At 37.4% G+C, this 24,812-nt stretch overlaps 2 protein-coding genes across 3 annotated transcripts in view; one reads left to right on the top strand and one right to left on the bottom strand.

The window, feature by feature from the left end:
• Positions 1-10,781, bottom strand: part of LNP1 (leukemia NUP98 fusion partner 1) — a 31,374-nt gene extending 20,593 nt beyond the window's left edge. For both annotated transcript variants that reach the window (XM_014568508.2, XM_006195633.3), the window contains exon 1: positions 10,693-10,781. The gene's annotated coding sequence lies outside the window, so the exon portion shown is untranslated. The remainder of the gene's footprint in view (positions 1-10,692) is intronic.
• The window catches only part of TOMM70 (translocase of outer mitochondrial membrane 70), a 31,291-nt gene continuing 17,229 nt past the window's right edge, over positions 10,751-24,812 (top strand). The window contains exons 1-2 of the mRNA XM_032477807.1: positions 10,751-11,308; positions 22,791-22,964. Coding sequence (XP_032333698.1) covers positions 10,982-11,308; positions 22,791-22,964 — 501 coding nt within the window. The 5' untranslated portion in view covers positions 10,751-10,981. The remainder of the gene's footprint in view (positions 11,309-22,790; positions 22,965-24,812) is intronic.

The following is a 24,812-nucleotide window of genomic DNA, read 5'->3' as shown; positions in this document are numbered from 1 at the left end:
GGGAACTTGGCTAGCGGTCAGTTCCCTGCAGTGATATAAAACTTCCCCTGCCTGATAAGAATGGCCTGAACTGCTTGTACAACCATGGTTTATGCCAAACAACTGCTCTTCTTCTGGAGGTCTAGAGTTTCGGTACCTGCCAGGAAGAGCATGCCTACAGGACCAGAATCCAGTAAAAGCCTTGGGTTCTGAGGCTCTTATGAGCTTCCCTGGTTAACAGCACTTAGCACATGTTGCCACAACTCATTGCTGGAGGAATTAAGCACATCATGTGGGAATCCACTGGGAAAGGACTCTTGGAAGCTTGAGACAGATTTCCTCTGGACCTCAGCTAAGTGCCTTTTCACTTCACTGATTTTGCTTTGCATCCTTTCACTGTTACAAATCTTAGCTATGAGTACAATTATATGCTGAGCCCTGTGAATCATTTTAGTGATCCACCAAAGCTGGGGGTGGTCTTTGGGACCCGAGTGCAGGAAGGAAACAGAACTCTTCAAATCTTGGGTCAAAAATTCTCCCAAAGCAACAAGATATACATTTACCTCCAAAGGAAAAGCATTTGGTCTACATTATATAAAATTAGTCCACCTGCATATTTTTCCTAATTAAGCCCATTTCTTTAAAAGTATGAGAGAAAGATGGCTCCCCACTTTGTCCCAAAGTTCTTATACAAACCTAAGGGAGTAAAGGAGCAGCAGCAGCAGGTGTCAAGTCTCAGCAGCTGGGAGGGAAGTGCTCTTCTGTCCCGTCTCGGAAGCCAGGGCTCAAGAGGCAGCCATGCTGCACCCTGAGAGCCCAGCAGCCAGCTTTCCCTGGCAGGGGCCTGGACACCTGTCTTGAGGACATGCTGCCAGGGGCACGGAACCAGAGAGAGCTGCCCTATTGACCCTGCTCTGCCTTGCCAATCCCAGTGTTTACCCAAAAATGTCAAATGACTGAGACAGCTGCAGTTTTCTAGGGGATTTTGAGTGTGCGTTTTCTTATTGTGCTTAATGTAAAAGGAACAACATTCTCTTAGAGGGTAGGAAACTTGCAATGTGCAATCAGACATCAAGGATGCCCATGTAAGCAGTGGAAATGATCTTTGGGCTGTGTAAAAATGAAATGGCTTTGCAATGCCCTGTTTTCACATTTGCTGCTTCAGAAGACTGCAATAGTGAAAAGATGTCTTTCCCTTGATTTATTTCATTCTCTCTTTATTTTCCTTTAGTTATTTCATTTCATTCTCTTTATTTCATTCTCCATAGCCTCTATATGTTGTAGTAATTTATTTTTCAGTAAAGTTTTTTTTCTTAAAACAGTTAAAGGGAAAAGGGGGCGGGTATAGCTCACTGGTAGACTACATGCTTAGCATGCACGAGGTCCTGGGTTCAATCCCTAATACCTCCATAAAAAAAAAAAAAAGCAGTTAAAGGGAAGAATTATTCCTCACAATGCTTTCAAACTTGGTCAAGACAATCTCATTCTGGAAAAGAAATGCTATATACAAAAGAACTAAGCTACTACATCTTTTTCTTTAATAGTCAAAATACATCAATGGTTTTTAGACAGTTTTCACTTGCCAGAAAGCTGTGCTTGAATACTTGAATCTGTGTGCTGTGTTCTATTTAATGTCCTCATTGTCAGAATGTTCTTTTGTAGGCAACATATCATAACGTAATCATGCATTTCCATGATTGTTTTCAACTTACACTGTGAAGTTTGCAACCCTTTCGGGTTGATTATCAAAGACAAGGATAGCTTATTGCTCAACCAAGTGTCCTAAAGCATGTACGTGAGGGTATATCATCATCATTTTTTATTCTAAAAAGCTATGTAGCTTATATTATGAAAACTATTTTAAAAATATACCACAGTTAATGTAAACAATATATGATGGAAAGAAGGTGTGTTTTCGGAGGATTGCCAATTAGAATAGTGGTTATATACTGGAATTTGATACAACATTGTAAAATGATTATAAATCAATAAAAAAAAGTTAAAAATAAAATAAAATAAAAGAATAGTGGTTATATAAATATCCAGTTACTTTGGCATTAAGCATCATTAAGTTCTGCAGGATTCTGGCTAATGTAGCCTTCATGATAGTCAAAGTTATTAGATGTTGGAATAGGTTTTTACAAAACAATAACTCATCTCTTCCACAAGAGACCTTGAAACACAGCATTCATTCTCATCTGTCAGAGATGGAATCTGTGCAGCTTTGCCTCCAGGAGTGTTATTAATTATATGACCTCTCAAGGTCTTTTTGATCCCTGAGCACCTGTTATTCTAAAACAGAATGAACACAGTCTTAAATTTTACCACTAACAAAAAACTTATCAATTCAGCTCATCAGCGTGATATATTTCAGAAAAGGCTTCCTCCCAGTTGTTAACTGCAATGTCACAGATTCTAAGGGTGGTACCTCAGCACCTGAGTCCACAAGCCTCCCCATGAGAAGTGCTCCAGAGAAGAACTGGGGGGATCAGACTCTTGTGAATCTCACTTCTAATGGGAGCAAATCTTTGCAATGTACAATACAGGAGTGGATCACCAAACATTTAAAGAAAATTGTGACAAAACACTGACGACATTTAGAAAAAGAAATTAGAAAGATTAAAGTTTAAGTCAATAAACAATGGGAAGCCTTCAGAGTAGTAAAAGGAAAAACTTTAAGGAAGCTTTAGAACAATCTTTTCTGAGGGTCAAACGCCATATACTGTTAGTATGAATATAGTCTCTCTGGAAAGAAATATGGTGACATAAAAAGCTAAGAAGCTTTAAAAAATATTCTAATCCCTTGAAATTACACTTCTGAGTATTATTAGTATATAAGTAGAGATACCTACAAAGGATATTTGTTCATCATAACATTATTTAAAATAACAATAATGTGGAAACATCTTAAAAGTACAAATGAAGATCAGGCTAATAAATTATGACATATTCATACAATGGAATTCCATGCAGCCATAAAAAAAATGGACTTAATGACACAAAGAACTTCTCAGAATGAAATACTTGATGACAAAACCAAAATATAATATAGTGTGATGGTTAATTTTATTTATCAGTTTGGCTAAGCCACGGTGTCCAGATATTTGGTTAAACATTATTCTGGATGTTTCTTCAAGAGTGTTTTTTGGATAAGATTTTCATTTAAATCAGTGGAACTCTGAGTAAAGCAGATGTGCTCCATTATGTGTGTGGGCCTCATCCAATCAGGTGATGGCTTGAATAGAACAAAAGACTGACCTCACCTAAGCAAGAGGAAATTGTGCCAGCAGACTGCTTTTGGACTCAACTGCAATATTGCCTCCTGGGTCTCCAGCCTGTCAGCCTACCCTGTAGATTTTGGATTTGCCAGCCTCCATAATCCTGTGAGCCAATTCCTTAAATATATCTCAGGCTCAATCTCTCACTTTCTCTCTCTCTCTCTCTCTCTCTTTCTCTCTCTCGGTTCTTTCTCTGGAGAGCCCTAATACATATAGTTTATTAGTTATGCTCCCAAGTGTCAACTATGAATGGTGGGATTTCAGATAATTTTATTTTCTTTTTTATACTTTTCCCCGTTTCCTAAATTCTGTAAATAATCATGTATTGCTTTTATAGTCCTGAGAAGATATTATTTTTAAATGACTAGAGCACATCATACTTAATGGTGGAAGACTAAAAGCTTTCCCCCTGAGATCAGAAAAAGGCAAGAAGACCCACTCTTGCCACTCTTATTCAACATAGTATTAGAAGTTCTAGTCAGTGCAATAGGGAAGAAAAATAGGAGGGGGGGGAGGCATGTAGATTTATAAAAAAGAAATAAAACTGTCTCGATTTTTATGTAATGATGTCTACGTATAAAACCCCAAGGAATCTAAAAAAATACTCGTAGGACCTATAAATCAGTTTCAGAAGGTCATTACATACAAGATCAACACACTCACACAAAAATTAATTGCATTTCTACATATTAACAATGAACATTTGGAAATCAAAATTAAAAACAATACCATTTATGATTGCTTCAAAGAAAATGAAATATTTAGATATAAATCTAACAAAACACACGCAGAATCTGTATACTAAAATGACAAAATGCTGATGAAAGAAATTAAAGAAGACTAAGTAAATGGAAAGGCTTAACATATTCGTGAATTAGAAGACAATACAGTAAAGATGCCAGTTCTCCCCACATTAATTTATGACTTCATAAAAATTCCTATCAAGGTGTTTGTAGACCAGAAAAACTTATTCCAAAATTTGTACGGAAATGCAAAGGACATGAAACAGTTAAACACAATGAAGAATAAACTGGGAGAATCATGCTGCACAATGTTATGGCTTACCATATATCTACAATAATGAAGACAGTGTGGTATTGTAGAGGGAGAGACACATAGACCAATGGAATAGTGAATCCAGAAATAGACCTACATATACATACTCAACTAAATTTTGAAGAGGTAGAAAAGTAACAAATGATGCTGGAGCAATTGGACATCCACAGTTTAAAAAATAACCTTGACCTATGTCTCATACTTGACACAAAAATTAACTCAAAATGGATTAAATGTAAATTGTAAAACTGAAAAGCTTTCGGGAAAAAAAAAAAGGAGAAAACGTTTGAGATCAAGACCCAGGCAAAGAGTTTAGACTTGACACCAGGACTGTAATCCATAAAAGGGAAAATTGATTAGGTAGATCTCATCAAATTAGAAACCTTTTCTCTGGAAGAGACTGTTAAGAAAATGAAAAGACAAGCTGAAGACTGAGAGAAAACATTTGCAAAGCATTTATCTGACAAGGACTAGTAGCTAGACTATATAATTAACTTTCAAAATTCAACATTAAAAGAAAAACAATTTCAATTAGAAAATGAGCAGAAGACATGAAAGACATTTCATTGAAAAGGACATACAGATGGCAAATAAGCACATGAAAAGGTATTCAACGTCATGAGCCATTAGGTAAAAGCAAATTAAAACCACAATCAGATATCACTATACATCTATCAGAACAGACAAAATTTTTAAAAATTTTGTTAACATCAAATGCTGGAGAAGAAGCAGAGAAACTGGACTGCGCATATATTGCTGGTGGGAATGAAAAATACCAATGGTCACTTTGGAAAATAGTTTGCTAGTTTCTTTCAAAAATGAAAAATGTGGGTTGGGGAGGGTATAGCTCAGTGGTAGAGCATATGCTTAGCATGCACAAGGTCCTAGGTTCAATCCCCAGTACCTCCATATAAACAAATAAATCCCTAATAACCCCACCAAAATAATAAAGTAAAAAAAATTTTTTAATTAAAATAAAATTTAAAAAACTAAAAATACAATACCCATAGGATTCAGCAATTGACTCTTGGACATTTCCATAGAGAAATTAAACCCTATGTTCATGCAAAAACCTGCATATAAATGAGCAGATTTGATACACAAAGCAATTTAAGACTGACCTCAAGAGAATTATGCTGAGTGAAAAAGTCCAATCTCAAAAGCATGTATACTGTGATTTTATTTATATAACATTCTTTAAAGAACAATCACAGAGATTAAGAACAGATTAGTGGTGGCCATGGGCTAGGGATTTGGGAGGGGGTGGTGTGGCTATAAAGTTTAGCATGAAGGAGCTTTGGGGTGATGGAACAGTTCTATATTTTGATTGCAGTGGTAGTTACAAGAAACTATACATGTGTTAAAACTTCACAGAACTACAACGTACACACAAATGAGTACATGTATTGCTGGTGAAATCTGAGTATGTTCTCTGGGTTATATCAATGTCAGTTTCCTGATTGTGATACTGTTCTACAGCTATGCAAGTTGTCAATATTGGAAAAGGTGAGGATGAAAGGTACCTGGACCTCCATGTACATTTATTTGTAACTTCGATAATTATTTCACTATAAAAGTAAAATGAAAACTTACTGCTACCAAGAAAAAGAAAGTTCTCTAAATGGGTAGTGACAGGATCAAATGCTTTTGAGCTATAGGTATTCTGGGAAGATAACAATGAAGACAGCATAGCTTTTCAATCTCTCTGAACCCCCACATGAAAACCAAAAGAGCAACTGTAAATGAAATCACTCATGGACAACTCTACAACAAATATAGGTGACAAATGTCCTCCACCCCCAAGTGGAAGTTGTGGGGTCACACTACCAACAGCTAAGACCTGATAGAGTTGTCTAAGCTGAAGGGAGATGGAAGAAACAGGTCATCTATTAGACCTCTAAGAACCAGAGAACCAAAAAATAGCCAATAGTTCAGAAAGGACAAGGGACCAATTTGAAAATAGTGTTATCCTTTTATCCACAATGTTGCTGAACTATTTTGGAAGATCTAGATTACAGATTTTCTATGGAGACAACCATATTATCCATAAATAATAAAAAATCACTTCTTCCTTTCTAATATCCCTTTATTTCCCTTTTTGGTCTTATTAACATCTTCATTAACATCTAATAAACTTGAAAACCTTGGCTGGTTCTTGACTTCAAAGAGAAAATTATTAACATTTCACTGTTAGATATGATGTTTATTTAGACTTTCAGATAATTTCTACCAAGATTCTGTAATGAAAATGTTTTTTCTAATTGCATCATAAGTAAATATGGCAAAATACAACATACATTAAATCTTGGTAGAAGATTGTGGTAGATTAAAAATAATTCAACTTTTTGCTACTTCTTCCTTTGAGAGTTGGAGCCTAATTCACTTCCCCATGAATCTGTACTGGCCTTAGTAACATGCCTGACCCAAAGAAGGTGGTAGAAGTGATGTTTTGGAAAGCTTTGCAGCTTCTGCTGGGGACTCCTAGGACTCTGTCTCCCAAAACCCTGAGCTGCCACATAAGTCTGATTACCCTGACTGCTATGATGGAAAGGCCACAAGAAGGTGCTCTGTTGATAGTCTCAAATGAGTCCATCTTCAAGCTAACTTCATCAAGGTGTCAGATCCTGACTGAAGCCATCTTGAATCCCCCAGACCAGCCCATCCGCCAGGAGAGTAAACTCTGTTGACACCATCAGAAGAGAAAAGTCAATCAAGCCTTGCCCAAATTCCTGAGTAACAAAATTGTGAGATGTAATAAAATAGTTGTTTTAAACCACTACCACTTGGGAAAGTTTGTTAAGCAGCAGCAGATTACTGGAACATGTGTACAGAAACTATTTTTATGGTTTTAAATTTTTTTCCAAATTTTCTTTAATGAAATTGAGCCTCTTCCTCATTATTGGAAGTGAGGCTATTTGCCACTGGTTAGGAAAAACAACAAAAGGTAAAAATAGGCAAGCATAGCCTAGAGGATCTCCGGTTCCATGCTAGACCAATGCTAGGACCAGGTCTGCATAACCAGGACTACTAATCTTTAGGAATGAATTAGAAAATGGGTGGATACTCCCCTGCAGGCCCTTCACTTAGGGATGGACCAGCATCTTCATGCAAATCAGAAAAAGGAATACATTTCTCTGGGCAGACCCAGCCTGACAAAAGACTGTGATGTACGAAGCGTAGGCTGGACCTCAGCCCCCACTTCCCCCAACATCCTTGTGCAGGGGCACAATTAGTATAACCTACGTGTATTATCTTTATATAAAGTACAAAGTAACGTTTCTACATTTGCAAGTGAAAAATTCTTGTGGGTGGCAATGAGCTAAGTTGATGAGGATGGAAAGATCTTAGGACTCTGTGTGAGTGGGCAGAAAGGTGGCAAATGAGTACATAAAGTATACATATGAGCTCACAGTCACAGGTAAGGAGAGGGATTTAGGGTTATTGTCGATTGTTCCCTGAAGATAATGCAGAGGCTTCTTCTAACAGCAAAAAGACAACCACTTGAATCATTAAAATGACATTCCCCCTGAGAAGCAAAGTAGTATCACCCACTTGACTGATGCTTTGATGGAAGCTGAATAAGGCAGAAACCATTAGAAGAAAGATTTGAGAAAAATTAACAGCATGAGGGCCTGGAAGAAACAGGGACTTCTATATATCATGAGTGGGATACGAAGGACAAACCAAAGCAGGTCCCGGTGGAAGCAGCTGCAGTGGCTGAGGTGGCAGCAGTGACTACAGCATGCTTGGGACTAGGCACTAGTAGCTATGATGAGGGTGGTGAGGGCAGCAGTAGCAGCAGTTCAGTTGGTTTCCCAGCTGATACAGTGGTATTGGACAGCAATGGTGGCACGAGACCATTAATGTTGGCAATAGGAATGGAGATAAAGCAACAGTCAGGAAATTGTCAAACAAATTCTTCGTGAACTCTTTATTCAGCCTTGACCACTTTTCAGGGACCATGTTGGGTAGAGAAATAAATGTTAACAAACACTCATTATATGCCCAGCCCCCTAATAGATGTTAGAATACAAAGATGGCTAGAACATGGTCCCCACCCTTCAAGGACCCAAAATTAAGTATGGGGAGTATACACGAGAACAAATAATTATGATAATGTGGTCATTATAGGGACAAGATGTAAACTTCCATAATAGTCCAATGCAAAGAGAAAAAACATATTCCTTTGCTCTGACACAGCATTTAAGAGGGCATTGTGTCAGGCACTATCCAAGTTACAAGATTAATCAGACATAGATCCTGATCTCGGATGCTTATTTTCTCATAGATGAGGTAGGACAAGTATAATTCTGTAAAACAAAGACTATCCAAGCTACATCTTTCTTTGCTTAGAAATCTCCTCTGCTAAATATCCAATTTCATCATTCATAAGTTCTACCTTCTGTAAAACATGAGAACACAATTCAATGAAGTTTTTTCACACTGTGTCACAAGCATCACTTCCCTCCAACTTCCAATCTTCATTTCCACCTATGATCTCAGTGGAATGGCCTTTAATATCCACATTTCTAGCAACATTCTGTTAATTAATTATTCATGTATTTCTGTAACATAGAAGTGTTGTCTCCTGCTCACTACTTTTCTTTCTGATACCTCACCAGAGTTACCTTTAATGTCCTTGTATCTATCAACAGCGTCTTCACAGCAATCTCAGCTTTTTCCAGTTTTGTCTCAAAACTCTTCCAGCCTCTACCCATCACGTAGTTCCAAAGCCACTTTCACATTTTTTAGGTATTCCAACAAATAAATAAAAGTTTCTTTTAAAAAACCTTAAATGTTTTAGTTCCTACCAAGTTTGTAATTACCAGCATTCCACAATCCTCTGTGAGGTTGCAGAAAACTAAAATTTTAGGAAAGAAAAATCCTAACTCTGTTATGAAAAGGCAAGGGAAAAATTATGTTCAAGGAAAGACTTGCTTTTTGGGGGGTGGGAATCAGGAAGGGAGAGAAGCCATTGCCTGCAACAATCACTATTTGATCTAACCAATTCTATTGCTATTATTTTTAGCTCATCTTTTTAGCCTGTTGCTAAGGAACCCTATTGCCTGAAAGCAATTAACTAGTAGAAACCCACGTGAAGCAAGAGAAAAGTAATGATCTTGAAACTTTCAAATTAGGCCATCCTAATTTATTCTATTTTGGTGCTATTTAATAAATTATCTCTTCTCAATCTTTACGTAGCGCTATTGCGATGTTGAAAATCCTGTTTACCCAAAACCAAAATAATCGCTTATGTATTTTTAATACAAGAGTTCCCAGATCAGCATATCTGAAATGGAGAGCGCTCATAGTTCTGAATTCTAATTTTATTAGTACTTGTCTTTTCTTCTTGAAAATACTGTGAATTTTAAACAATTTCTTGAAGGGGAAATTTTCGTATTTTAAGAGATCTGTTGCAGAACATGGGTAAAGGACTCGACAAAGCTAGAGATACATGAAAGCTTTGAACTGAAATTCCGACTTGGGAATGTGGCAAGAGGGCTAAAACATCTAGTGCAAAGTAAGAATGACACCGGGAGGATCAGAGCACTGGGGAGGGCGCGGATGCTCCAGGGAGCGAGGTGTGGGCTGGGGTGTCAGCTGAATCCAATACGACACAAATACTTATAGGAAAGGTGGGAACTCTGGGTCTTCGCATTTCTACCCCCTCAGCTGGAGAATCTCGTAACAACACACAGACGTCATCGCCTTCGTAAATGGTGCAGATGGTGAGTCGCAGGCACCCGGTTCAAGCCGTTTCGACTGGAGCCTACCTAGATTTGCCCGTTTCCTACTCTGATTTCTGCAGTCTGCGTTTGCCCCCAATAACCTCAAGGTCGTCCAAACTAAAATCTGGCCATGGTAGAGCTAAGAAGATCAGTGATACAGCAGGCTATCTTCAAGCTTTGGGCTCTTTCATTACACATTTGAAAAAGTTCTTCCAATCCGTTGGTTTTCCCAGACACGCGGATAGACAACAGAGCAAGAGCTAGCCAACCGCCGGACTCTAAGGAGCGCCAACGTGGCTGTAACGGGAAAACGAGGGTTCCAAATTCCACCAATCAACCGTACAGCTCCGCCCACGCCCCGCCCATCACTCCTGCCAGCCAATAACCTTCACAACTCTGCCGCCACTCCCGCCCATTCTTAGGGCCGCTTCCGAGCCTCTTCCTCTGCTCCGCTTCGCATAACGCTGTAAACCCGCTGTATACGCGCCCCTCTCCGCTTTCAGAGGGCCCTCTGCCCTTCTTTACTGAAGGCGTAGGGAACGGCATAGGCTACCACCGGAGCCAAGACCACTGAAGTTAGTCACAAACAGCAGCGGAGCGAAAGGAAAGAGAAAGGGCCTCCCAGAACGTTCACCTCACGCCCAGTTTACCTTGACCCGGAAGTGATTCTCCACTCCACTACACTCCTCCTCTTCTTCCCCTTCCTCCTCCTCCTCCTCCCCTCAGTTGAGAAAGGAAGAGAAGGACGGCCAGGGCTGGCCCGGCATGCTTTGGGCTTCCGGTGACCTCTGGCCCTTTTCTGTCGTCCGCTCCTGCTACCTAGCGTGCTTGCTTGCTCGCTGCTTTCCTTCCTTGCGTCCCTCCGGTTTTCCTTCTCACGCTACTTGGTGACTGTGGCGCCCGCGACCACCAGGGAGGCGGTGGCGGAGGACACTCGTCATGGCCGCCTCTAAGCCTGTGGAGGCGGCAGTGGTCGCAGCGGCTGTTCCCGGCTCCGGCAGTGGGGTGGGCGGCGGCAGTGCGACTGCGGGCTCGGGCACGGGGGGCCTGCCGCGATGGCAGCTGGCGCTGGCAGTCGGGGCGCCCCTGCTGCTGGGCGCGGGTGCCATGTACCTATGGAGCCGGCAGCGGCGGCGCCGGGAGACCGGAGGCCGGGGCGACGCCGGCGGCCTGAAACGCAACAGTGAACGGAAGACTCCGGAGGGCAGGGCCAGTCCGGCCCCGGGCAGCGGACACCCCGAAGGCCCCGGTGCTCACCTGGAAATGGTGAGAAGCAGGCCTGGGCCTTGGAGGTGAAACCAGGCGGGTGCAGCCTTTCTTTGACGGGTTATGCCGGTCAGGGGGCTTCCGGTCAGACGGAAGCTTCTTAGCGGCAACACATGAGTTTAGGGAAACTCATTTCTGGCTGCCTTTATGGGAAATGGAGGAGCCTGAGGGCATAGGTTAGCGGCATTCGTTGACAGTTTCCTTTTGGTTTCAGAAAAATAACTTTCTTCTCGGTGACACAGCATTTATCCCTAGCGTTGTGGGTAAGGGGGACATCGGCAAATGTGATGATTGTGTTTAATTAAAGCCAGATTCCCTTAACGATAGGTACGTTGTGATATGAATTACATGGGTGATTTCCAAGGCCTAGAACTTAATCAGTGATAACCCTTTAATAACGAGCCACTCCCCCTTTTTGAAGTGTTTTAGGGTGGGGGATAGGTACAGTGACTATTGGTTGACGAAGAGTAAAATGGTGTGCAGTGGCATTTATTTCATCTGTAGGAGTGAGTTCCTAAACTTTTGGGGTAGAAGCATCTTAAATTCATTTAAAAAAATTTTTTTACCTGGAAATTTACGTGACCAAGCCTGACATGCATGAAACAGATTCTCTGATGTTAAGCCAAGCATTTGAGTATCTGGTGAACTGCTTTGTATGGCTTTGTTGAAGTGACTATTAAATCCTTTTGGTATCTGACAGCTGTGGGGACAGTTTGCTTGGCTGCATTTAACAATACTGGGATGAGATGAGTTGGGGAGGAGGATTTTATCTGAGTCTGGCATTGTACAGTGGCAGTTACAGAGCAAAGGTAACCTTTGGTCAAATAACTCCCAGTTACATACATTTGCAAGTTATTTTCACATTTTACTGTTCAGATTGAAGACATGTTTTTACTTAAGTAGTCAAACTGACTTTAAAGGAACTTTGATGTGAGAGGTAACTGTCTTAGTTTAGTGCATACTGTATATATCAGGCATTGTGCTAGGCACTGAGAGGGCCAGATGATCTTTCTAATGGGAGAGGAAAATACTGCTTACAAGAAAAAATAAAGATTCAGTATGAGTATGCTGAAAGAACCCATGGACTGTGAGAACTAGGAGATGTGTGCTTTATATTGGGCCCTCCAGCATAGTTGGAAGTCATTTTATCTCTCTGACATTACTGTCTTCTCTATAGAATAAGAGAGTTAAAATATTAGATCTCTAACATTTCTTCCAGCCCTAAAAGTTGGTAATTAATGAGTGCTGTTAATGAGAATGATAATCAAGGCGATTCTTAGAATTAGTCATTTGTCTTATCATTTTCATATTTCTGAAATTCTCTGGTCATTTCCCATTTCATTTGTTAATTTAATTTTCACAGAAGAATAGTGGGTGAATGAGAAATACATAAAAGTTCTCCATTCTATAATAATCACCAAAAATAAAGATAAATTCTGTAAATAACACTAGGTACTACCACCTTCATTTGTTTGACATTTGATAGAAGTCAGCAAATTATCTTTCAGATTTTAGATTTCCTGAAATCCCATTATCAGTTTTTTAGCGTTGTCTAGGTCAACACTGATGATTTTTAAATTTCATGGTGTTTTGTTTTATCAGAACACTTTTTTTATTCACCTGACTGCTGTTAAAAATTAGACTTTACGATTGACTTCTCTGTATAACCTGAACTTCTTTAAAATGGTTACTTTTGATCCAGAATAAAACTGAGGAAAACATTTGACATACTGTTCTCCTTGTGGAATTTGTGGGGTTGTACCTGTAATCTTGTTTTGAATTACTAGACGATACTTTAGTAAAGCAGCAGTAAGAATGTCTTTGCCATTTTTTTAATGGAAAATTTGTATTTTAACTCATGGTAACTAGTGAATTCTGAAAGACAATTTTTTTGGTCTCTTTTATAGTCTAATCCATAGAGTTATTATTAGGCTGTCTAAATATAGCTGACCACAAACTGTAATTTATTATTATCTGTGGTTGGAGAAATTGCTTTATATTTGAATAGCACCTTTAAATTGTCAACCTCAGTGGGTTTTATAAATAAGGAAGCATTTGTTTGAACTGATGGAAAACCTGGGAGAATCCTAATGCCCTCACTGTTCTTTCTCCACCTGAACAATAGATGTAATTTTTAAGGGAATGAAGGAATGGATGAGTATTATCAGTTCAGGGTCCACTATCAGTGAATAAAATGGAAAATCGGTGGTTATTGTCTGTTGGCTTATGTTTGCCTTAATATAAAATGAACCAATAAAATTACTGGGCTTCTATCCATTGGGTGTGAGATTTTCATATGCAGGCAGACTATATCCAGTTATCTTTTTTCTGGAATAGCAAAAACTTGTAAAGTAAAAGCAAAAATTCATATTTTTGTTTCATTAATGGGAATTTTAGGATTTCACTAAAGAAAGACGTCTAGTTACAGTTGATAGCATCTGAGATTGAGATATTTAAAATATTAAGTCATACTCCATTTGTGGTCATTATAAAATCTATCATGATGTGCCATTTTGCGTCTTTTTTTTTTTTTTTTTTTTTTAAACTTGAAGATTACAGGTTTTCAAAGTTGATAAGTTTCTTTGTCAATCGGGCTTCTCAATCTCTGGGCCAGAGTTATCACAAGGGATCACCACATACACACCAAGCATGGTATCTGGCTGCATAAATGTCTTAGGTATTTCTTTTTTTAAACAAACAGTGATAATTTTTATATAATTTATTTATTATTGACTTTATAGTAGTGTTTTATCCAATTGTTTTTAATTTGATGATTTAAAAAACCAGTTGTTCGAGTGTTTTTAATGTTACACAGGCATTATCCTAACATGAAATTGTTGGGAACCACTAATCTTAAGACAGTGCTCTAGACTAGGAAGGGAGAAATGTACCTAAACATTTTAATAAAAGGATCAAAGACTGAGCAACCTGTTATCAATATGAAATGAAGTAATTCTCTCCCCAAATGATCTGTTTCTAGTCATTTTTAAAACTCAGTGTCACTAGTGACATTCTTATATAATTATGTCCAGTGAGCACCTTTCAGTCTTTATCTTACTTGATCCTTATCGATATTTCACATTGTCTTCTCTTAATTTCATGATTTTTCCTTTGGCTTCTGAGACACTGCTTTCTCCTGATTTTCTTTGCTTTTTTTTAAACTTCCTGATACCTCCCTTGCTGATTGTTCTCAGTCTCCTTTCCAGGTTCCTTTTGGCGACCTTCATGTTTCTGTCATAGGCATTCTTATGTTCCATAAGATGCTTCACTGCATGCTTGCTTGCTTGCCCTCCAGCTTCACTTAACATTTATATACCGATGGCCCCCTAATTTCTTGTTTATAGTCCAGACCTCTCAAAGGCCCAAATTTAAAGGAAATCTTTACCTCATTACCTTACAAGTATTTCACACCAGACTTCTGTTTTTCTTGAGAATACTCCTTATCAGTTAGTGTGAGTCATCTAAGTAGTTTCCCAAGCCAGAAACTTGGATATCATCCCTTACTTTTTATTATCATGTTCTCCATCTCCAACCTAGAAAAAGATCCAAAAAGTTCTGCTTCTTAAATATTTGACTACTATTCCATTCCCACTGCTATTTATTTCCTGACTGAATAACTGACACTCTTGTTACTGTCTTCCTCCAATCCATTTAGTCACTACTAGAGTAAATCCAGAGTCCCATGCTTAAAATCATTAACTGGTGTTCATTGCTCACATGATAAAGTTCAAACTCATCATGTTTTAAGACCCTCCGTGATCTTGATCTTGCTCGCCTCTTCAGCTTCATCTCTTGCCACTTCCTCTCGTTTCTTGCCTTTGGATGTTCTGAAACACTGCCCAGTACCCCGCCTTCTCATCCTTCAAGTCACAACATATAGGTCATTTCACTTTTTCTGAAAGCCTTTACCCAAGCTTACTGCTATTTGATTACATAACTCTGAACTTTTCTATTCCATAGCAGTTATTGCATGGTACTAGAGTTGTTTATTCTTGTCATTTCCTTCTAAACTTGAATTTGTGAAGACTGGGACTGACAGGTCCATTTCTCAGAACCTGACACATAGCAGGTGTTGAATGAATGAACCAATGAAGCTTCGTTCTTTGACATTGTTTAAAGATTCCCACAATTTGAATATTTTCTTCAAAATTTCCAGCTTTTCATGTGTATTTACCAGTTTATCCCAGAAATTGGTAAGACAGTCTTACACCTCAATTAGGCATTCTTTTTATAAATCACTTGATTTTTGTGTGAACTACAACCATAATCCTGCAGAAACAGCATTTTTACAAGTAGGTTCTCTTTAGGTAAAGAGTGCTCTGTATCGTGATTTAGTAGGTGGAGTTGGTTTTAGATTTTTTAAATTCCAGGACATAATATGGGAAAGAATCTTTTTTTTACCCTAGATTTGATTCATATGAAAGTAACAATAGAGTATTGAAAGTAGAGTATTGAAAGATTGTTTCTCATGTGGTAAATGTTCCAGAGTTGGTTGCTACTTCTGTAAAACTGGGATTCAAAATTTAAAATATGCTTTCGGAATTTGGTAAATTTAAGGGAATAAAATGAAGAGAAACATTATGGAACCACTTCATGTATATTTTAACTGGATATAAATATGTAATTATGTTAGTAATACAGTAGTTCCCTCTTATCCACTGTTACACTTTCTGCAGTTTCAGTTACCCACAGTCAACCATGGCCTGAAAAAATGAAATGGAGAATTCCAGAAAAAGTTAATAAATTTTAAGTTATGCACTGTTTTGAGTAGCAAGATGATGTCTCACACAGTCCTCCCTCCTGCCCTGGATGTGAATCATCCCTTTCTCCAGTGTATCCCATCCATTAGTCACTTGGTAGCTCTCAGATCGACTGTTGCACTACTAACCCTTATTTTACTTAATTTACTTAATATTGTTATAATTGTTCTATTTTATTATTACTGTCGCTTTTAATCTCTTATTGTGCTTAATTTATAAATTAAACTCTATCTTTGGCATGTATGTATAGGAAAAAATGTACATGTAGGGTTTGATACTATTCACGTTTGATACTATTCCATGCATTCACTGGGGGTCTTTGAACATATTCCCTGCAAGTAAAGGGGAGACTACTGTACCTATTTTGTTTCCTTACACATGGATTAGTGTGCCTGATTCTAGCTCATTTTCTTTCACAGTGACTGTATGTATGAGATCATCAGAATATTTTATAAATACTTGCTAAGAATTTACAGTGATTCTTTATTGCCAAATTTTTGTCATTGAAGACTTTCTATAATGTAGTCATGTTACTGTCACAAGATTTGCTTAGAGACTTGTTCCTGGTCTCCTGAATTTCTTGTGTGTGTGTTGTGTGTACTAAGTAACCTTTTGGGGGTTGCTTTTCCTCCTTGGAGTATTTTCCTGACTGTCCTTTGTTAGTCATTTTCGTTCCAGAGTAGATTCTTGTAAGTAAACTTCATTGAAGTAATCTTGACTGATGAGTCAAACCCTGACTGTTTTCTTATTTGTATTCTATTAAATTTACCAGGATTATACCTTACCTGTTGCTTTGGTTTTAAAATGTAATTTGTTTCCAGAGTAGATTTACCTCTGTAGGAGGTGTAGGGGACAGGTTCTTAGGTTTTACCTCTTGTTTGACAAGTTTCACACAACAGTTGGTTGTAGAGAAGACATACATATTTACTATGTTTCTCATTGTTTCCTTTTAGGTTTATTGCCTGAGTTACTTGTTTTTAGTTCTTGTGTCTTACCCAGATAGTTTTGTATGTAAGTATATATACAGTTGCTACTCTTTGAACTAAGAATTTTCTGGTTATTAGCTACCCAATTTATTGTTCACCTAATGTACAGTTGTTTTTTGTTTGTTTGTTTTAGTGTGAATTGGAGTTCCAGAGTTTAATCAGCAGTAGTTCTTTTGACAGACTGCCAGTTTGCTTATTTGTTTTCCTTCACTGTCTCAGGTGTTCCTTCAAGATAAAAGACTATCCTCCTATTGATTGTTGTATAGGGGAGTCACATCTAATGTGCTTTTAACTAAAATGAGTTCAGTTACTTGATTGGCAGAAAGAAAAAGGTCCAGTTGTGCTGATGATTCTCTTTGTCTTTTCACTTAATGACATTTTTGCTCTGAGGTCAGTAGTGAGCAAGATATGATACCTGACCTATTTTCTGTATTTCAGTTCCAGAGTGTGAATCTGGATGTGATTCTAATGATACTCACTCTTTATAAAGTGTGGGTGACAATTCATGCAGTCTAGAAGTAGAGTTTAGGCATTCTGGAGTTGCTTTATATGTAAAATTGGGATAATAATAAGTAGCACCTACCTTGCATTTCCAGTGTGTTACTCTTCTAAAGAATTTTCAGGAGTAAATTTGACAATTGATTTTTCTTCATGTATTAATGTCAGGACTCCCTATAAGATTTTACTCCAAGTATTTGTTGAATTCATGTAGCAGAATCACATGGAGTCATGGAGTTGACTCTGCTGGACAGTTATTGATTATGAAAAGATGAAACTTACTCAAAACCTGGATGGGGGGAAAAAAGCTAAATTTTCTAGTAGATTGTTTTAAGTAATACTTTGTGTGATATATTAGGCAGAAGTGAATGTCTGTTCTTTTTATAATTTATCTGTATTCTTACTGGTATTCACAGAGTTTAAATTTATGCCTATCTGTTGCTGGTGGAAATTGAATACATAGTACCCAATCTTTCCAAACTGTTTTCTTTTAGGAAGAGATTAGTATTTTTTTTTGAATCCACCAAAGTTACATGTAGGTGGCTAGAGTGGCAGGAATGGCGTAATGGGAATTTGGAGTCTTGTGTCCAGGCAGTGGTAGTGGGAAGTTAGTGGAAGGCATTAAGCAGGGAATGACATGATCCAGCTTACTTGTTAAAAAGAGTTTTCAGATCAATCAGAAACTAATTTGTTGTAAGAAAAGTAGGAGAAAGATGCATTTTCACAGAATATTAGTGTAAAATACTATGGAATGTTCGGAACCTTAAAAAGACTACCAAAACTAAAAGTGATTTCCAGTAGCAGAAGGGCTTTATAGGCTTTTAAATCTCCTTGGTAGGTTTTAGATATGCAAATAGACCACATGAAAAGGTACTAGCATTTCAAGATGTTCCCTTTGTGTTCTAGATCTATATATCTTCATTTCTCATTTATAAAATAGGCTTTCAGAATTGTCTTTGGGTTTATTTTCCAACTTGAACCTTTAAATCTGAAAGTTCTTATTATAACTTAAGAAGGTGGATTGAGTGGGGGAGGCTATGTGACTGAAAAGCAAAGCAAAGGATTCCTGAGAGATAGAATTAAAATCCCTTATAAAGAATTGGTAGTTGTATATTTTCTGATTTAAACTCTGTCCTCCAGTGCATTTATTTTAATTTCTGCTTGGCGTTGACCTCAAAGTTTGTGAAAATAATGCCTAATTCCTGACATAGCAGAAGTCTGGTGTTGATTGATAAGCCGGCATTGTGCTAAGCAACTTTTTGTCCTAAATTTTATCAAGTGGGCCAAAATAATTAGCTTTTCTATACTGTCCCTATTGTAATGCCATTCTTTCTTTGCATTTTTATTAGTGAAGGGAAGCAAGTGGACAGAAAGTAATGTTGGCAGGTGGTGTGCAGTGAGCAGAAGTAATAGGGAGGTTAACCGAGATCATGTTCTCCACAAACATAGTGTGGTTGCCTTCTGGAATGTCAGTAGAAGAAAATTTGCAACTCAATGGCATTCTTCAGAGTATCTTTTTTTTTTTTTTTTTTCCAGTGCAATAAGGGAAGAAAATTAAGCAGATTCTGATTTTGGCCTTAGATAATGAATTTGTAATAATTTTTGAAGGGAATTACAACTCTGTTGTAAAACTTGGCTGAATGGAGGGAATTGAAAGATTCTCTTGGTTGGTTTTAGGTTGATTTAGATTTTGTTGAATAAAAATAAGAAGTATACATCTTTCTAAGGAGAAGAAGCCTTGTGTACCTATCCAGATTTGTCTCTCTTTTAACTTGTCCACCCTCACTATGACTGTCACTTCTTGTATTCTGTGTGGTATCACGCACATAGCTTTAAACTCCCAGTAGACAGGCAAGAGTTCATTGCCTGTTTGTGCTAATGAAACTAGGTCATTACTCTGCCCAATGAATGTTCTTTTTGTTTAATCTTCAAATCTTTAGTAAAAATCCTAAGTAAATTTTCAATATGTTTTTAATTGAACATACTTCATGCATTTAATATACCACACTATTTTCTATATCAACAGTCCCTAGTGTATTAAGATGTATATTAACCACGTTCTCAATGACTTGGAAAAATTGTGAACTTTTTACAAGAAATTGAAATAATGTTTTTCTTGTTTTTATATTTAAAGTCAAAAGTAATTGAGTTTTGGTAGGGGAGGGTATAGCTCAGTGGTAGAGTGCATGCCTAGCATGCACTAGGTCCTGGGTTCAAGCCCCAGTACCTCCATTAAATAAATAGATGAATAAACCTAATTACCTCTTCCCCCAAAAAAGATTAATTTAAAAAATAATAAATAAAATAATTAATTTTGGGAAAAAAACAATTGAGTTTCATTATTTTGAAGTTTTATTAGGCACTTAAAAGTTCGTGGTTATGATGTTTTCTTGGCATCATGTGATGTAACTTTTATCAATAAAACTGCCTTTCTGTGCTCCATCTGAGGCATTTGAATGGTATTTTGTCTGATACTGCCTTTTGTTTGATACTACGTTCTTTTTTTTTTGCAAGTATTTGTATTCTGTAACTTCTTTACATTCTTTTTTGACCTTTCATTTTGTTTTATGTCATGCCCTATAGGTAGCGTGTAGTTGTTTTTTATTTTAAATAGTTTGAAAATTTTATAATAGGGAGAATTCACCTGTTCACGTTTATTGTTATTATTGATCTGTTTAATGATTCCTGCCGTATGTACTTTGCCATTTTGTTTCTTCCTTTACCTTCCCCTCCTTGCTTTTTGTTATATTGATCATCTCCCCCACTTTGGGGTTTATTTGTAGTGGTAAGGAAGTTGTACACTTCTATTTCTGTTCTAGCATTCAACCTTAAATGCTAATTTAGTTAGGTATAAGATTTTAACTTCATGATAGTCTTTCTTCAGAACTTTGAAGTTGTTAACTCGTTTTTAATACCTAGTGTTGGTGACAGTCTGACCCAGTTTGGTTCTTTTTCCTTTATAGGTAATCTGTTTTTTCTACTAAAAACTTTTAGAATTTTTGTTGTGAAATTTCACCATGATGTGTCTAAAAATATGTGTCATTTATTTCAACTCCAGGAATTTTTCTAATATTTTTTTAAACACTCTTTTCTGTGCCTTTCCTTCTAAACTTCAGATAGATAGATGTTGGAACTTTGGGATTTATACTCCATATCATCTAACTTTTCCTCCAAAATTCTCCCCTCCCTGTCCTCTGTTCTTACTGCATTCTGGCCGACCTCCTTGGTTCTACCTTCTACTTGTTAATTTCCTCCTCAGTTATGCCCATTCCAATATACAGTCCATCCACTGAGTTCATTGTAATAATTCTTTTGAATTTTCAAGATGTCTAATTGGTGCTCTTTAAAAACCCTTTTTTAAAGTGACTGTGATAACCACTCATTCCTCTGATGTTAAATTTTGTTTTGCTTGGTTTATCCTGGTTTCCGAAATACTAGCTTTTTATTTGAGTCAGGTGCCTCTCTTTTATGATATTAATTTTCCTTTATGTTAGCAGTTCTCAAGACCATGGTCTCTTGGAAGATAGCCAAGGTATGCTTGTCAGTCGTCCCTTGGGTGGAGGGGATCCTCACTCCTGTATGATACAGCCCTACTCCACTCTGACTTCTCTTTCTCTTAGTGGAGTGGGAGGACTGATGAGGTTGCTTCAAGTGCAGTTTCCAGCAGTTAACTTGATAGTGGCCCTCGAATACACTACATGAGAGTCCTAGTCATCTTGTATTATGAATGTTTTGTGCCAGGGACTTTTACTGTCAAAGTTTTTGGAAGGTGATTAAAACTTTTTGGAAGGTGATTGAAGCTTTATACAAATGGAAGATTTTATATTCATCTGTTACTTTATTTGTGTTTTATTTGGTTCTTTTCATCCTCCCACATCTTAGTTTTTAAATGTGCATATTTCTTATTGACATTAGTTAGCTTAAACTAGCTATTTAGTATTCTGAACTTAGAGTTTCCTACACATCATTCTTTTTAAAATAACTGTAGCTACATTCAGACTAAAGGAGAGGGGAAAGAACAGGTAAATGGAGGAAAACAGCAGCAAAGAAAAATGAAGGAAAAGTAAGGGAGAAAAGAGCAGATACAAAAAGTTGCTACCCGGTCTTCTCTTTGTGACTGAGATGGCCTGGGCCCCAACCAATATAGCTTTCACAGTCTCTGTAAGTTATTTCTGGGGGCAGCTACTTCTGTTTTTGTTTTGTCAGTGCTTACCTGTTGGAGAGATATGGGTTCTTTCATAATCACATATTTGTTAAAATTGAATGATGTTGACAGACAAAGTTTTGGGTGAAGATGTGCCACACAGCTCTTGGACGTAGCGGAAACCTAGATAACTGGATTTGTCTACAGAGATGCTTCCCAAATGTTGAATAAAGCTTTTGCAACTGTCCTCAGTGGAAATTAACTACCAACTCAGTGAGTTGGGTCCTCTTGGAAGCAGATTTTGAGACAAGGTGGGAGTGCAAAAAATTTATTGATGAGCAAACAGAAGATTTGGGGTAACAATTGTAATGAAGATGGCACAGTGCTTCTAGTATCTATTCTACACTGTTGACAAACAGTCTAATAGAAAAAGAGCAACACACATGAATAAGTGATTTTCAGAGTGAAAAAGCCAACTGGCCAATAAACATGGAAAGATTTTCAAATTCATTTGTAGTGAGGAAAATGTGAATTAAAATGATATCAGAATATTACATTGCACTGGGGTTTTTTAGCCTTGGCACTATTGATCCTTTGGATCTGATAAGTCATTGTTGTGGGGTGCTGTCCTGTGCAGTGTAGAATATTAGCAGCATTCCTGGTATCTACTTACTAGATACCAGTTGCACTTCCCCCTGACCCATAGTTGTCATAATCAAAAATGTCACCAGACGTTGTGAAATGTACCCTAGAGGGAAAATCATCCCTGATTGGGAACCACTGTTTTATATTCATTAGGAGTGGATAGACAAGCTATCATATCTCTTGTTGACAGGAATAGTGGAAAAGTGGTACTTTTTTTGGAAAAGTCTGAGTGTTTTTCAACTCAAAAATACATAAGCTTTTTGGTTTAGCAATCCTATTACTAAGACTCTATCCCATGAAAATATTTATATGCGTGACCTGCATTGTGAACGGCCATTCTAGCCGTTCTACCCTCCCATTGTTTCTTCAGCTTGTCATTTAATCACTGTGATTTGAATCTATAACTGAAGTATTGATAGGTGTTTCATAATTGTTTCCTCTCATTTCAGAACTCTCTTGATAGAGCCCAAGCAGCCAAGAACAAAGGCAACAAATATTTTAAAGCAGGAAAATATGAACAAGCTATTCAGTGCTATACCGAGGCTATCAGTTTGTGTCCTACAGAGAAGAACGTCGACCTTTCCACATTTTATCAAAACAGAGCTGCTGCCTTTGAGCAGTTGGTATGTATCCTAGGTTGGTTTTTTCTGTTCTTTTTGTTTCTCTTTATTTGCATAATGTTTCAGTTAATGCCACTCAAATAAATCTAATAAACTCTTTGAAGTTGTTTTGAAATTAAAGGATTTTTTTTTGTTTTGTTTTTATATCCTTTAATTACTTAACTTTTTAAGAACAAATTTTAGTTTTGCTGGTTACAAATATAATCCAACGTTGTATATGTCAGATATTATAAAATTAAATAAAACAAAGTTTAAGTTTCTGGTGACCTCATTCTTCTCAACAGTTTGAGTCTATTTCTTCAACTTTTGTATCCATATTTGTAACAGTAGCATATAGAAGGGTAAAAGACCAAAGATGAATTCCTATTACATTATAATATTTTTCAGTTGCTACTAAATCTTGTGTAGCTATTCATAGCACACACAGATCTGTTTCACTCTTTTTAAAGTCTGTATGTACTAGTTGTTTTATAGTGGAAAACATCTCCCTGTTGATTAACATTTGAATTGCTTCCTATTTTCCCTGTTGCATTTAGTGTTGCAGTAAATATTTTTGTAAGTATTTTTTTGCATACTTTCAGGAGGATAGAATTGTAGAAATGGAAATATAAAGAGATAGTATCAACATCTACTCTAAATATATATAAGCATGCTTGTTTTCTGGTATCTCACTGACTATGTGTATTATCAATCTTAATATTTGCCACTCTGGTAGAAAAGTACTCTTATTGTTTTAATTTGCACTTTTTGAGATATTGGTGAAGTGGACCATCTTTTTCTGTGTTTATTGGACATTGGTATTTTCTGCATTTTTTGTTCAACCAAATTTTATTGACTGTCTCATATATGGAAGGCACTATAGTAGGAGCTAGGTCTATAAAAGCAAACAGTTATGCATAGAACTCAAGAATCTCTAAACAGTGAAATATTAAATGACACTTTGATAAATGCTTTGATTCTATAATAGAGGAATGACTGGGGTTGGTGCATAAAATAGTGGAGAATAGAGTGTTACAAATAGAGGATACAGTCTATGTAATTGCTCTGAGGCAGGCAAGAGTTTGGCATGATTAAAAAAGTATGTTTAAAGGACCCTGGGGTATAGAGAGATGAAGTTGGAGAGGTAGCAGGGGCCAGATCAGGCAAAGCCTTACAATGGTAAGAAATTTGGATTTGATTCTGAGTGTAATGGGAACTGTTTAAGGATTTTAAATAGGGCAGGAACATCATCTAAAATTGTTCCCACTGTTCTGTCAAGAATATATTGAGGGAGACAAGAGTGGAGGCAGGGAATAAGGAAGGATGTTGTAGTTACCTAGGTGAGACATGGAGGAAAGCTGAAGACCAACAGAACTTGCTGTTCATTAGATGTCAAGAGTGAGGAGAAGCAGGAGTTTTAATAGTAGTGGAGTGAAGGAGTGAGGCAACTAAGTAGACAGTTGAATTGAGAAATGTCGCTATTTTAGGAGAGTGGTTTGGGTTAAAGAGGAAATTTGGGAGTCATCTAGGTTTAGATATTATATACTACCAGGACAATAGATGTGATCCTAGGAGAGAAGGGATGAGTCCTTGAGCATTCCAGCATGTAGAAAGCAGGTAGAGGGGAGGCGTCAGCTACGGAAATTGAGAAGGAGCAGTGAGGTAGGTAAAATCGAGTGGCAACTCCTTCGAGGTTTGGCAATAAAGAGGAGCTGAGAAACAGGATAATAACTGCAGGGAATTACGGAATCAAAGGAGGGTTTTTAAAAGATGGAAAATACTAAAGCAGGTGTTTTTATGCTCATTGTAATAATTCAGTAGAGAAGCAATTTGATGCAGAGACAGGGTAGCTAAGCAGTGAAGTCCTTGAAG

Source organism: Camelus ferus, chromosome 1, assembly GCF_009834535.1.
Source record: "Camelus ferus isolate YT-003-E chromosome 1, BCGSAC_Cfer_1.0, whole genome shotgun sequence".
In the NCBI taxonomy this organism is placed as follows: Eukaryota; Metazoa; Chordata; class Mammalia; order Artiodactyla; family Camelidae; genus Camelus; species Camelus ferus.
This window is presented reverse-complemented; position numbering and strand designations above follow the sequence as displayed.